We start from the raw sequence: 12185 nt of genomic DNA, 5'->3' as shown, positions 1-12185 counted from the left end.
ATACCAGACCCAAACCTCGGTACGCAAGCGTTTGTCATCATACCACAGCTAGAAACAACATGCTGCGGTCTCAATCCGTTCGTCCGAGACGTACATGCAAGGCTTCTGGTCAATTCCCCGATAATATTTGGCGAATGCTTGATGGGATCTAGATGCCTAGTGCTGCGTAGAGTAAGTTAGTTGCGAGCTCTGCAGCTGGGTGGAGTCTGTGTTCTCAGAATGCGGAGTACCTACAGAGCTGTCCTAACAGACAAGCCAGTCCTGGTTCGATGATCCACGCTATGATTGACTAAAAGTCGTAAGTGATCCGGGGCTCTCCAGCTTAATGCATGGAGCTAAGATGGAGGATCGCGTTTGCTTGCTTTATTCGGGAGAACGACAGCGGCAACCCACGCTAGTCCCGATAAAGACAAGGAATCCGTGTCTTCGCTATCTTATCGCTCGGATAGGTTGCTTGTCGCTTGTCTAGGCTCTGCGTGTCGAAAGCAAGATGCTACAGTTGGGGGTTTATAAGCGCATCTCATCCCCTCACGGGATATTCTTGTCTGTCTCTAGATCATCTAATCATATTCTTTTCGCGCTCTCTGGAGTTGCGGTGTCTACTTAAGCTCTCCGCTGCTTTCTAGTCACTCCTCTTATCATCCCCTCACCCGCTCCGATATACATACAGACATTATGGTCCTTGACAGACTGAAGCAATTGACGCTCCAGGTCAGCGCCTCTTCTCCCCCTCCCCACCCGCTCGACCCTCTATCTACCGCCGAGATCGATGCTGCGGTTGAGATCATCCGGAAAGAACATGGCAACGTCAACTTCAATGCCGTCACCCTCTATGAACCCCGCAAGGAGAAGATGATGGCCTGGCTGGCGAATCCCGAATCTCCTCGTCCAACTCGTGCTGCCGACGTCGTTGTCATTGCACCAGGCGGCAAGATCTATGATGGCATTGTCGACCTGGATGCGAAGAAAATCGTTGAGTGGAAACACACTCCCGGCGTTCAGCCGCTGATCACAATGGAGGACTTGCAAGAGGTGGAACACATTGTTCGCAAGGACCCGAAAGTCATCGAGCAATGTGGAATTCTTGGTATCCCCCCAGAGGATATGCACAAGGTTTACTGCGATCGTAAGTCGGACGTTCACTACGCACCTCATTTCTCAATCCTGAGCCTCCTGCGAATTCTTCAGCTACGTCTCGATACTGACAACTCGCAGCGTGGACTATCGGTTACGACGAGAGATTCGGCACCGACATTCGTCTGCAGCAGGCTCTGATGTATTACCGGCCCCACGTTGATGATTCGCAATACACATTCCCATTGGACTTCTGCCCTATCTACAATGCAGAGACGAAGCAGATCATCCACATTGATATCCCACCCGTGCGACGACCGCTCAACAAAGCGGCGCCAAACAACTACCACCAAGCCTCGGTTGAGAAAGAAGGCGGGTACAGAACAGACCTGAAGCCTATTCATATTACCCAGCCGGAGGGCGTCTCTTTCAGCATCGAGGGACGGACGATCAAATGGCAAAACTGGAGCGTCCATGTGGGCTTCAACTATCGCGAGGGTATTGTCCTGAACAACATCACCTACAACGACAAGGGGAACATTCGGGACGTCTTTTACCGACTTTCGCTTGCTGAAATGGTGGTCCCATACGGTAACCCCGAGCACCCTCACCAGCGCAAGCATGCTTTTGACCTAGGAGAGTACGGCGGTGGCTACATGACAAACTCCCTTTCCCTTGGCTGCGACTGCAAAGGCGCAATCCACTACATGGACGCGGCGTTCGTCAACCGCGCCGGTGCCAGCACAATCGTCAAGAACGCCATCTGCATCCACGAAGAAGACGCCGGTATCCTCTTCAAGCACACCGACTTCCGCGATGAGTCCACAATCGTCACCCGTGGCCGCAAGCTCATCATCTCCCAAATCTTCACTGCCGCCAACTACGAATACTGCGTTTACTGGATCTTCCACCAAGACGGCACTATCCAGCTCGATATCAAGCTGACCGGTATCCTCAACACCTATGCCATGAACCCCGGTGAGGATACCCACGGCTGGGGTACCGAGGTTTACCCAGGCGTCAACGCTCACAACCACCAGCACCTGTTCTGTCTACGCGTTGATGCCAACGTCGACGGACCGAACAACACCGTCTTCCAGGTCGATGCAGTCCGCGGAGACGGAGAGGTTGGCAGCGCAGAGAACAAGTATGGAAACGCCTTCTACGCGAAGAAGACCAAGTTCACCACGCCCCGTGAAGCCGTGTCTGACTACAACGGCGCCACCAGCCGTACCTGGGAAATTCAAAACACAAACAAGCTCAACCCGTACAGCAAGAAGCCCGTCTCGTACAAACTCGTCAGCCGCGAAGTCCCGCCTCTCCTCCCCAAGGAGGGCAGTCTTGTTTGGAAGCGCGCTGGATTTGCCAGACACGCGGTACACGTCACAAAATGTAAGCTACTGTTTCCAAAAAACAAGGGAAGCCCAGACTGACTTGCGCAGACTCCGACGACCAACTCCACCCGGCCGGCCGCCACGTTCCTCAAACCTCGGGCGAGCCCTCCCAGGGTCTCCCTATGTGGATCGAAGAAGCAGGACCCGACTGCTCCATCGACAACACCGACGTCGTCCTCTGGCACACTTTCGGTTTGACACACTTTCCAACTCCTGAGGATTACCCCATCATGCCGGCAGAGCCCATGACCGTACTTTTGCGACCCCGGAACTTCTTCACGCGCAACCCGGTTCTTGACGTACCGCCTAGCTTTGCGCGCACGCCATCGCAGGTTGCTGCAAATGCTGGCGCCTGTGGATGCAGTAAGAAGGCATCGCCAGATGGATCAAGTGTGTACGTTTGAGGGGCTGGCAAATTATGGTCACGACTTATACCTGTGTGTGCATTATTCTTGTATATAGGAGTTTGGGTTGTCCGTCAATTTGAATCATTTAACATTTCAAATACTTACTTCTACGTGTAGTAGCTAGGGTGGGCGAATAACCCCAGCTCAGCACTCGGTGACATCGAAGCTACAGTGGCAATGTGGCGGAGTTAACCTTGTGGTAGTTTATTTACTAGATATGGGGGGTAGAATCACTCACCAGATGACAGAAGTTAGAATTTTTATGCAGGCATAATTCAAGTCTGAGACTGATTACCTTGGCTAGGCTATACCGCATTTATCCTGGGAGTACCCTACCATTGACGTTACATCAAGGTCAGCGCCTTTCTCGACGAGAGCACCGCATAGAGAAGCGTCAAAAGCTTCAGAAAATGGATACAAAGGCTTCACTTTATTATCAAGCTCGATAGGACTTCATTGTACATTTTTATGAGGCTCATTATAGAGAAGCCTGCGTACATCATAGATTTAAATGCCTCACTTGCATGACATAACCGGCCGAGGCTTGGACTGGTGGCAACTTTAATAATAAAAATAATGAACTTCTCTTTGTCGGCATTAAAGAGAACACTATAACCTGATTGCGCTAACTAGCTGAAGCTGATTGACCACAATTGCGTCACTGGAAAATACGTACCGGTAGTAGTACTTGGGACTTGCGAGGCCTCCTTTTAGCTAGCTGCATAATACAAGGCCCTGCATTCCCTGAATAATACCGACTGTGGTTCATATACCAGAACGCATATTATTATCAGTATTAGCTTTCAATTCAAGTGGCATTAGTAGCGGAGCTTCAGCCCAAGACAGCCTGAGTTTCAAGCGTCTTTGTTCACCTGCAAATACACTCAGCGATTTCTACCAGCCAGGAAGACTCGGTATTGCCAAAATGTGGACCCAGTGAAGACCAAGAACAGGATGAAACTACTTGAATTTTTTACCATTTATTTTATTTTATTATCTATTTTTGGCATGCAGAGAGCACTGCAAAAGTGCACGGGAGCGGTATCGACTACGTCTGATAGTGAAGCCGGATGCTGTCAACCTCAGGCATCGCAGCCTTAAGGCAAGGTACAGGAACTGTCTGCGACTCCTACCCCGTAGTACACTTCCGCTAACAAAACCGCGTGGACGGCTCGGTGGTATGAAAGCGCCACGGCACACGCGCCCGTTTCTACGGGTCAGGTCAACCGAGTCAGTACCGTAACGAGTCTAGCCAATCACATTTAATGGTTGAAGATTCCGGTGCCAGAGTTCGACATGGTGACATAGTGTTTTCTGTAACATGACTGGTTTCAGTCCAATTCACAGTCTGCGATGACGGACAGACGCAACCGGCTCATCATCATGATAAACGGTCCGATCTAATCAAAAGTGGACCCCTGCGCTGATCGAAGCCGACATCTTGGCTGTTGCAGTCAGCCCTAAACCAAGTTCTGGTCGCACTAGATACGTTTCTTCCAAGCTGACAGCGCCGATCGGTTTGCTGCAGAATCCAGGAATGGGGCGCCGGTATCGCTGTAACGTCAACCCACGTCATTCCGCTTGCAGCCGGTCTCGCTTCCCGTAGTGAGAGAACTACCACTCCGCAAGGCAACGGTTCGCCTTCTCTCCTTCCTAAGCGAAGCTGTTGTCCATGTATGGTAAAGCTTTGGTCGATCGCGACGTCGAACTATACTAACAGATTGAATGAGTGTCTACTTGACTTGGCGGCTTCGGCCGCCGCTCTCCCAACAGAGGTGGTGAAGATCCCATCTGTCGAGACCCAGCCGCCCCGGGGCAGCGAGCCTGGCGCTGCCCCAACGCTGGTTAACAGCGCGACTTCTGGCACTACCACTCATGGGCCTTATACCGGCACCCCAACCACTACTGGTGCTCTGCAGGCCGAGTCGACTTTGGCCCAATCGATTGCGCCGCAACCAAACCCGACCGCGACTTACTACAACCCGGACGGGAGGCTGACGCAGCCCCAGCCGATGCCGTATATGCCGGCTGGCGGTGTCGGCATGAATGGGACCCTTCCTGTGTATATGGTGCAGAGCGACTTTGACTACCAGTCCGTGGCGCTGGGCGTGCATCAGGAGTATATCGAACTTGACCTCTTCCACTATGGACTGGAACGGTTTAGCGAGCAGGATTTCCTCGACGCCGGACTGACCGTCGAGGACCGGCGCTTGATTGAGTACATGGCCATCCAGGAAGCAGGGCATGCAACGCTCCTGAGCAATATGCTGGGAGAGTCGGCCCCGAAGCAGTGCACCTACAACTACCCGTTCACGACCGTGCGCGAGTTCCTCGACTTTAATGTTAAGCTCACTCGTTGGGGCGAGAGCGGTAACTGGGGGTTCCTCAGCCACCTAGACTCTAAAGAGGTTGCCACTCTGATCGTCCAAGCCGAAGCCATCGAGGCCCGCCAGCAGTCCGTTTTCAGGCAGCTGTTGGGATTGCACCCGATGCCGATCTGGTTTGCTCCTGGTAAAGCCCCTTTAACGCGCTACTTTCCTCACGTTTCCATCTAAACTAACACTCTCAGGCGTCCCGCAATCGTGGCATTGGACCCTCCTGGCCCAGTACATCTCCTCCTGCCCCGAGAACAACACCCGCCTCGTGTGGCAGAACTTCCCCAACCTCTACGTCACCAATCAGGCAAACCCGAACCGAATCAACCCCAACACAACGGAATTTAATGAGATCTCGGACGCCTCCCACGTCAACCGCACCGGCAACCCCAGCTCCTCGCACATTCCAGCCAATGAGTCCTGCGTGCACGTCAATGAAACAGGCTACAACTGCGGGCCGGCCATCTCGCGCGACAAGTACGAACCTTTGACCTTCCCCGGCCGAAAAGTTTTCCTTACCTGGGATGACCCCGGTCGTCCTGTTGGCCCAAACAACAGTTACATTACATCGACGACTGCCGGCGAGCCCAAGTTCGTCGCCTGGGTGAGTCAGTTGAACACGACCTATACGGAGTTGACAACAACCGGGAAGAATGAGGGTTTTACCTTCCAGCCGGCAAGTGAGGTGTACGAGACGGATCCTGCATTGAATGGGACGGCGTTTATTGCGCTGACGGATTCGAATCCCTATGTGACGCCGTATAATTTGACCATGTTAAACCCCAATGTCCGGGCTCTCGGGCTGTACCAGGCTGGTTAAGTGTTGTGCTACCACAGATACAATAGGGATAGGCGCTGAAGTTGGCATATGTAATGGCACGGATTAATGGGGAAATATATTATTGCTACGTTATAGAACTTTTGATATGTTTTAGTGTCTAATATCTACTCGAGTTCCTCTTTATAACGTTATTCAAAGTATATATCAACCCTGCTGCAGCTGCATGCCATAGTAACATCTGTTCAATTCTAAATATTCTATTTTGCTTTTGGCGTGCATCCATTCAATGTAGCGGAGTCAAGGGAAGTGAAGTGTAGAGATTAGTTAGATATAATCTGTCCATATAATACAAGTTACTAAGAATAGGCCCTCAAGTACTATATCTGTACATATTATCCTGCTATGCACCCATATATTCCCTGCATGGCAAAGTATATCAAGGTTGCTAACTCCTTTAGCGTGCTGAACATGAACTTCTTTTTGTGTTTGAGGGAACATTAGGATACAGTCACCAAATCAACAGATACACAGAGAAACTGTGGTATGGCTAAAAAATCTTTAACACCTTAGTCTTTTGAAGCAGATATCTAACACATGGTAGAAAGATGGGTTTGCTATGACGCAGTCCAAATTACTGCAGAAAACATACGCAGAAGATATAAAGCTTTTAATATGATATAGTAGTATAACAACAGGGAGTGTATTCATTGGAAGGAGAACATAGATCGGCGGAACGCTCAGCCTAGCCATGCAGAGGGTTATGGGAATTCTGACTCGCAATCTAGAACAGCTCAAGGGGACTGGAATTGCAATACAATATGGAGACACAAGACGAAGATACAGATGCTTCCCCCAAGCCAAGTGAAGAATCCTCCAACTTCTCTTTCACCATTTGTTCAAGGGCACGACACGCAAGAGATACAGAAGGAATATCCTAGAAGGAATATGACAGCCAGTCTCGTCACCGTGACACCCAATACCTTGCGGTCCATGTGCATTACTCAATCTCGTGGAATGAGATATAGCGAACTATAAGAGACTGAGAGCATTCCTTTGATTCTTCTGTGGCTACTGGAAGTTTATGCAGAAATTTACTGAGTCTCTATGACCGGCCAGAACAACTCTCTTCATAAATCTTGCAGGGATTATTGACACTCCTTCAGGCTGCGAAACTAGTCTTACAGAACTAAACGAGCTATGCGCAATGATGAAGACTAATCTTGTTGCAATGTGTAAGTTTTGATCATTGTGTGATGAAGCTACCGTACAGCTAATGAAAACCGCCTTTCCACAGCGGATTAGGACAGGTCACAGGTCTCGAGCCGCCATCCTAAGCAGGTCCAAGGATATGGGATGTGACAACAAATCTCTGATCCGCCTGTTCTTCAACAACTACATACAGCCTTCTTTCTTCTTCAGGGGCCATGTTGGCCTCCTCCCACTGGCAAACGGTACCTACGCACGGCGACGGCGGCAACGTGGTCCGACACCACACACTTCCATTCGTTGCTACCGTAGTAGACGGTGTACTTGTCGTTATGGGTCTGGCCCGAGCTCAGATTCTCGCCGAACTGCCAGAACAAATCCGCGGCCATACCTGGGGTCGCCAGAGCCGTCTTCTGCCACGCCAACTCGTAGGTGCAGTGGTTGCCCTTCATGCCGTACTCCTCAAAGAGGCAGGGCTTGCCAGCGGACTTACAGACGGCGGCATGATCTTGTACCCACTTGTTGCCCCACGAGTTGTTGCTCACGCCCCCTGGAAGTCATTAGCACGCGATATGGAGAGAGAAGCAGGACTGGGTCAACCGGGAGATACGTACAGTCGGTGGTGTAGAGATGGAGAGTGCCAAAGTCAATGTCCGGGATGGCAAGGTTCAGTGCAAAGTCGTTGCCTTCGTAGTAGGAGTAGGGATAGTTGCTGTCACCAGGGAGGCCCATGCCCTCTAAGAGAGATCCCCTCTTAGCGGCGGTCTACGACCAGAGAGAGGGAGATTCAGGGGACTCACCGTCGCCCATGGCTACCATATGGTTTGGATCCAGGGATTTAATGAAGCTGCTGGTTTTCGTCGCCCACTGATTGATGATGGACGTGTCGCAACCACTGCAGCGGGGCTCATTTGCCAACTCCCAGGCAAAGATTGCCGGGGAGTCAACATAGCGGCTCACCACGGCCTTGACGTAGGCGTGATATGCAGCCTGAATCTTATCATTGGTGTACCAGCCGGGCTTGTCGCCGCCATAGGCGCTGATGTAGGCATTCATGCCACCAAAGTCGTCCCAGTAGTTAACCAACGGGATGACCAACTTGATTCCGCGCTTCTCGGCCCCAGAGATGATGTAGTCGAGACGCTCCAATCCATTGGGGCCCGTGTTAACTGTCGAGGAGCCGTTCTGGTGCAGCTGGAAGTAGACCTTGTTGTCCGAGGGCTCCGCGGTTACGTCGGAGAACCCCCAGATCCGGAGGATCTTCAGTCCAGACTCAGCAAAATGGTCCAATGCAAGGTCGACGTCCGCGTTGTTCGTGAGGAAGGAAAGCCAGTAGGCGTTCGAACCGGCGAAATAGCTGGCCTCTCCGTCAATAACGAAGTCGAGTCCGTTGGCTGAGGGCATGGAGCCGGCTTCTGCCGCCGCCGAAGCAGCCAGGGTAGCGGCTCCCAAGGTGCAGACGAGCGAGAGAAGATGCTTCATGGCGTCACGGCATCACTTGATCTTTCTTCGGGTGCGGCAGTGATGGGAACTGATTGCGGTTGTGCGAATCGTCAGCGTTGGAGCTTGTTCGCTCCGTTTATATACCTGCGCACCAGTCGGTCCTTCACCCCCGTCCCCTCCCCTAAACCTTGCCTGGTCAGGTCATTGTTGAAGTGGGCAGGATAATAAATGTGCAACCACGGCCCCTCTCCGTACGGCTGCCACAGCCGTGCCGATTGTAGAAACTCTGAGCATATTCAGAGTAGATTGAAGACAGCGAGGGACATACGGCTAGGCGCGAGGCCTACCATACGCTAGCCCTAGCTGGGAAGGCTGCGTGTCTCCCAACAAGGAAAGACAGGGTTCTGGCCACTCTTCAGGAGTGCTCAAGTTTGAGCGGTGTTTAGAGAATCAGGGCCCGCCTGGTGTGACGCTGTCATCACCAATCCCGTGGTTCTCCCAGCGCCTCGTCGCCATAGCGATTCGACATAGTAGGTGGTGCGGTCCCTAATCTCGTCTTAAACTGGTCTCCGCCTCCGCCCGATCCGGTCTCTGCAAAGAGCAGCCAGGGACCACAACGAGCTGCCCACGCACCTGAAAATAGGACGGCGTTTCCTCATGAGTGTCTCCTGACAACCGGCCTCAATGGATTCCCCTCGCGGCCATGGAGAGAACATGGAGAGAACATGGAAACAGGGGCAGGCTCTTTGCCGCAGGGCAGACCTGTGCGTGAGAGATTGTTTCCTACTGAGAATATGAGCCTAGAGGTGTCTGCAATTCCCTACCGACGGCGGCGTGCAGAGGCGGACTTCCGAGAAAGGTTGAATATCTTTCTGACAGTGATCGGCGCTGATTTCATGCTAAAGACAGAGACGCGGGCCATGGTGGGCTGCGAGCAATATGAGGCTGAGCCTGTGACTGGCAGCGTATCATCGAGGCATATCTAACACGTGGATATACTTCTTGGTTTACCCCTTTGTTTCATTTCTATTGGTTCTCTTCTTATAACGGGACAGCCGGTGCTAGACTCTGCAGCCGCTCGCACAGCATGAGTAGCGAGACTGTGGTCCACCACAGCGCCTTCCAGTAGGGTCGCATCCAGAGGAGGCAGGGGACGGCGTGAATACGCAAGGACCAATGCAATAAGGGCAATGAAGCTGCCTGACGGTGATCCGGCGTAACGGTGGCGCCCTTATACTATATTGCAGCTCGACTTCGTTCTATCTAAGAAAGCCGGAAACAATCCTATAGTCGCTGGCTCAGCACTATGAAACTACCATTTTTCCGCCATCAGGATGCCCGGGCAGGAGAGGCGTAGTGATGCCTGGAATCCATTCGCAGCATGGGGTCATCCACGGTATTATCAATCGAAGACGGGGAGATAGGGCATGGCCGGTTCTATTCCAGACACCTACACCTAAACAACGGGACAGGATGTGCACACAACGCACTTGAAACCTCGTCTATGACATAGCTCCTGGCTGGTAAATGCTTTTTCGGCTCTTTCTAGAATTGTTGGAGGACTTTTTCCTCATGCTGGTGGGTCTCCCCAAGCCGCTACCGAGGCTACGTATCTCTTCGGAATACCAGATAGCGGTACGAGTCAGGACATAAGACCTGAAAGGGCTCTTGGCCTCTCATATCCTCGGCTTCCTTCCGTCTCACTCGGGCTCTCATCGCGGTTAGGATTGCCGACTAGAGGCAAGCCAGAGACTTGGTACTTGCGGTATCCTCCCCGGCCTCGCCTCTTCCTCTACCCTCCCCACACAACACACTTTGTAACTACTAGGGCTCACCTTAATATTGTTGGCCCTAGGAATCCGTGCCTTCTATGCATATTAATAGGGGTCTGGATGTCAGGGTTCCTGCAACCACGACCGCTCCGCCTGTCATCGGACAGAATAGGCGATTCTCCGCCTGATTCCGGTTTCTGGTGGTTTCAAGTTTCCCCATCGAAGATAACCACGACCGGGTCCTTCCGCATCGCGCCAGTAGAGGGCGCGAGTTGGGAATAACCGCGCCATATCTAGTGTTTCAGCAGCATGAGCAGAGCATTGATCATCACGCAGACATCAAGAGAGCAAGTGTGCTTCACAATCCATGACAGCAACACGTTCAACACTTTTTGGACGCTCTGGCAATGAATATGGGCCAGGACGTTTGGAAAAGAGTACTATAGTATTCAGGGACAGGATCCACAAGCAATTAGCAGGAATGGACAATAAATAGGAGTTATAGTTCTCTAGTCTCCTCTCACAAGTTAGCACTGGTCGTGTTCTCCCTTGTCCAACAGACTGATAACATTTCTGCAATCACCATGAAAATGCAGCTGCTCCACGATCAGTGTCCTGGCGTTTCTTCCCGTGGCACTGGCAGATGCCAAAGTGCTCGCGCGCGGTGACGACCGTGGCAGTGAAACTATTTCGGGTCTGGGTGCCCGCAAACAGGAGGTGCTCAATGCTGGTGGCAATACTCGCGACCTGGCGATCGTGATGCTGGAAACGTAAGTCGCCTTCCCTCTGCTATGGGTTAGTTGGCAGAGACGACGGCTCACAGGTGACAGCAAAACCATGATGACCTATTATACCTATGGTAAGGACCTCGGCCTTCCGTCTTGTGGAGCCCTGTCGGATGCTGACCGAATATGTATAGGAGACGGTAAGAGCGGCGACATCAACGCAGAATTGGTTCATTCTGCGTCATTCGGCGTCCGAGTGTCTAGGCCAGGCCATCGACCAGGTCGATAACGGCTCCATTCTCAAATAAGGGCTCTTCTTGCCGGGTCAAGCTCGCCGGCCTCTGTCTCTCTATTGACCCGATGGATGCAAGCTCCGACTTGGCCAAGGATATTCAAGCTCGCTACGAAGGTGAAAACCATTTTGGATATGAGATCTGGTTCAGCGGCCACCGCAATGGCGAGTCTGGTGTGAACAATCCCCTCACCGAGGACATCAAGGGCGAGTATCTCGCCATCCAACGATTGTGATTTTGGGGGGTCTTCACTGATATTCTTCTAGAGGATACATCGACGCTATGGCATGGACTCAGCAGCAGATTGAGAGTGATTCGAAATATCAGTCTGACGACACCCGCTTCTGGGTGGACGTGCAGGTGATCTAGGGCTTGCCTGATTCTTCCCACCCCTGGGGCCATAGCAGCCATAGTTGCACCTATTCGTTTCTTTGATTACACTCCTTTAGCCTCGAAATAGTTGGCATTGCTCGTAGTTAGCCATCTATTCTTTGTCCGAATCTTCCTGTAATTGATCCCTAGTTCTTAGTTCTAGTGATCAATTTGGACAGTGTACAATTATCTTGAAGACTCTTGGCCGGGGTCGTATGAATGTAACTAGCAAGGGAAACCAGGTTAGGTTTTCATTCAACAGCATCATCACGAATCGTATCCAGTCAGGAAAATCAAACGGAGTTCGATTGTTTAGCCAAAGTCCGTCCGATCATGATTGACC

At 51.8% G+C, this 12185-nt stretch overlaps 4 protein-coding genes across 4 annotated transcripts, besides 1 other annotated feature; 3 read left to right on the top strand and 1 right to left on the bottom strand.

Moving 5' to 3' along the window:
• Nucleotides 1-12185: part of a sequence feature (contig 1.130 1..308583(1)) that runs on past both edges of the window.
• ANIA_07641 (peroxisomal copper amine oxidase) lies at nucleotides 676-2999 on the top strand (the record flags this gene model as incomplete). Its single annotated transcript, XM_675818.1, has 4 exons — nucleotides 676-1126; nucleotides 1216-2466; nucleotides 2517-2862; nucleotides 2996-2999. 4 exons carry the CDS (start codon nucleotides 676-678, stop codon nucleotides 2997-2999), a joined length of 2052 nt encoding a protein of 683 aa, XP_680910.1.
• On the top strand, nucleotides 4552-6212 carry ANIA_07640 (putative stress response protein (Rds1); the record flags this gene model as incomplete). Its single annotated transcript, XM_675817.2, has 2 exons — nucleotides 4552-5386; nucleotides 5445-6212. The coding sequence occupies 2 exons, from the start codon at nucleotides 4552-4554 to the stop codon at nucleotides 6068-6070; spliced, it is 1461 nt and encodes a 486-aa protein (XP_680909.1). The 3' UTR covers nucleotides 6071-6212.
• On the bottom strand, nucleotides 7447-8719 carry manF (protein manD; the record flags this gene model as incomplete). The annotated part of the gene is made up of 3 exons (XM_675816.1): nucleotides 7447-7787; nucleotides 7852-7974; nucleotides 8038-8719. The coding sequence occupies 3 exons, from the start codon at nucleotides 8717-8719 to the stop codon at nucleotides 7447-7449; spliced, it is 1146 nt and encodes a 381-aa protein (XP_680908.1).
• ANIA_07638 (uncharacterized protein) lies at nucleotides 10860-11839 on the top strand (the record flags this gene model as incomplete). The annotated part of the gene is made up of 5 exons (XM_675815.1): nucleotides 10860-10897; nucleotides 11049-11222; nucleotides 11372-11377; nucleotides 11459-11701; nucleotides 11737-11839. 5 exons carry the CDS (start codon nucleotides 10860-10862, stop codon nucleotides 11837-11839), a joined length of 564 nt encoding a protein of 187 aa, XP_680907.1.

The sequence above is a fragment of the Aspergillus nidulans genome, chromosome IV (assembly GCF_000011425.1).
Source record: "Aspergillus nidulans FGSC A4 chromosome IV".
Classification (NCBI taxonomy): domain Eukaryota; kingdom Fungi; phylum Ascomycota; class Eurotiomycetes; order Eurotiales; family Aspergillaceae; genus Aspergillus; species Aspergillus nidulans.
Note: the sequence above shows the minus strand (reverse complement) of the source record. Positions and strands in the feature narration are given on the sequence as shown.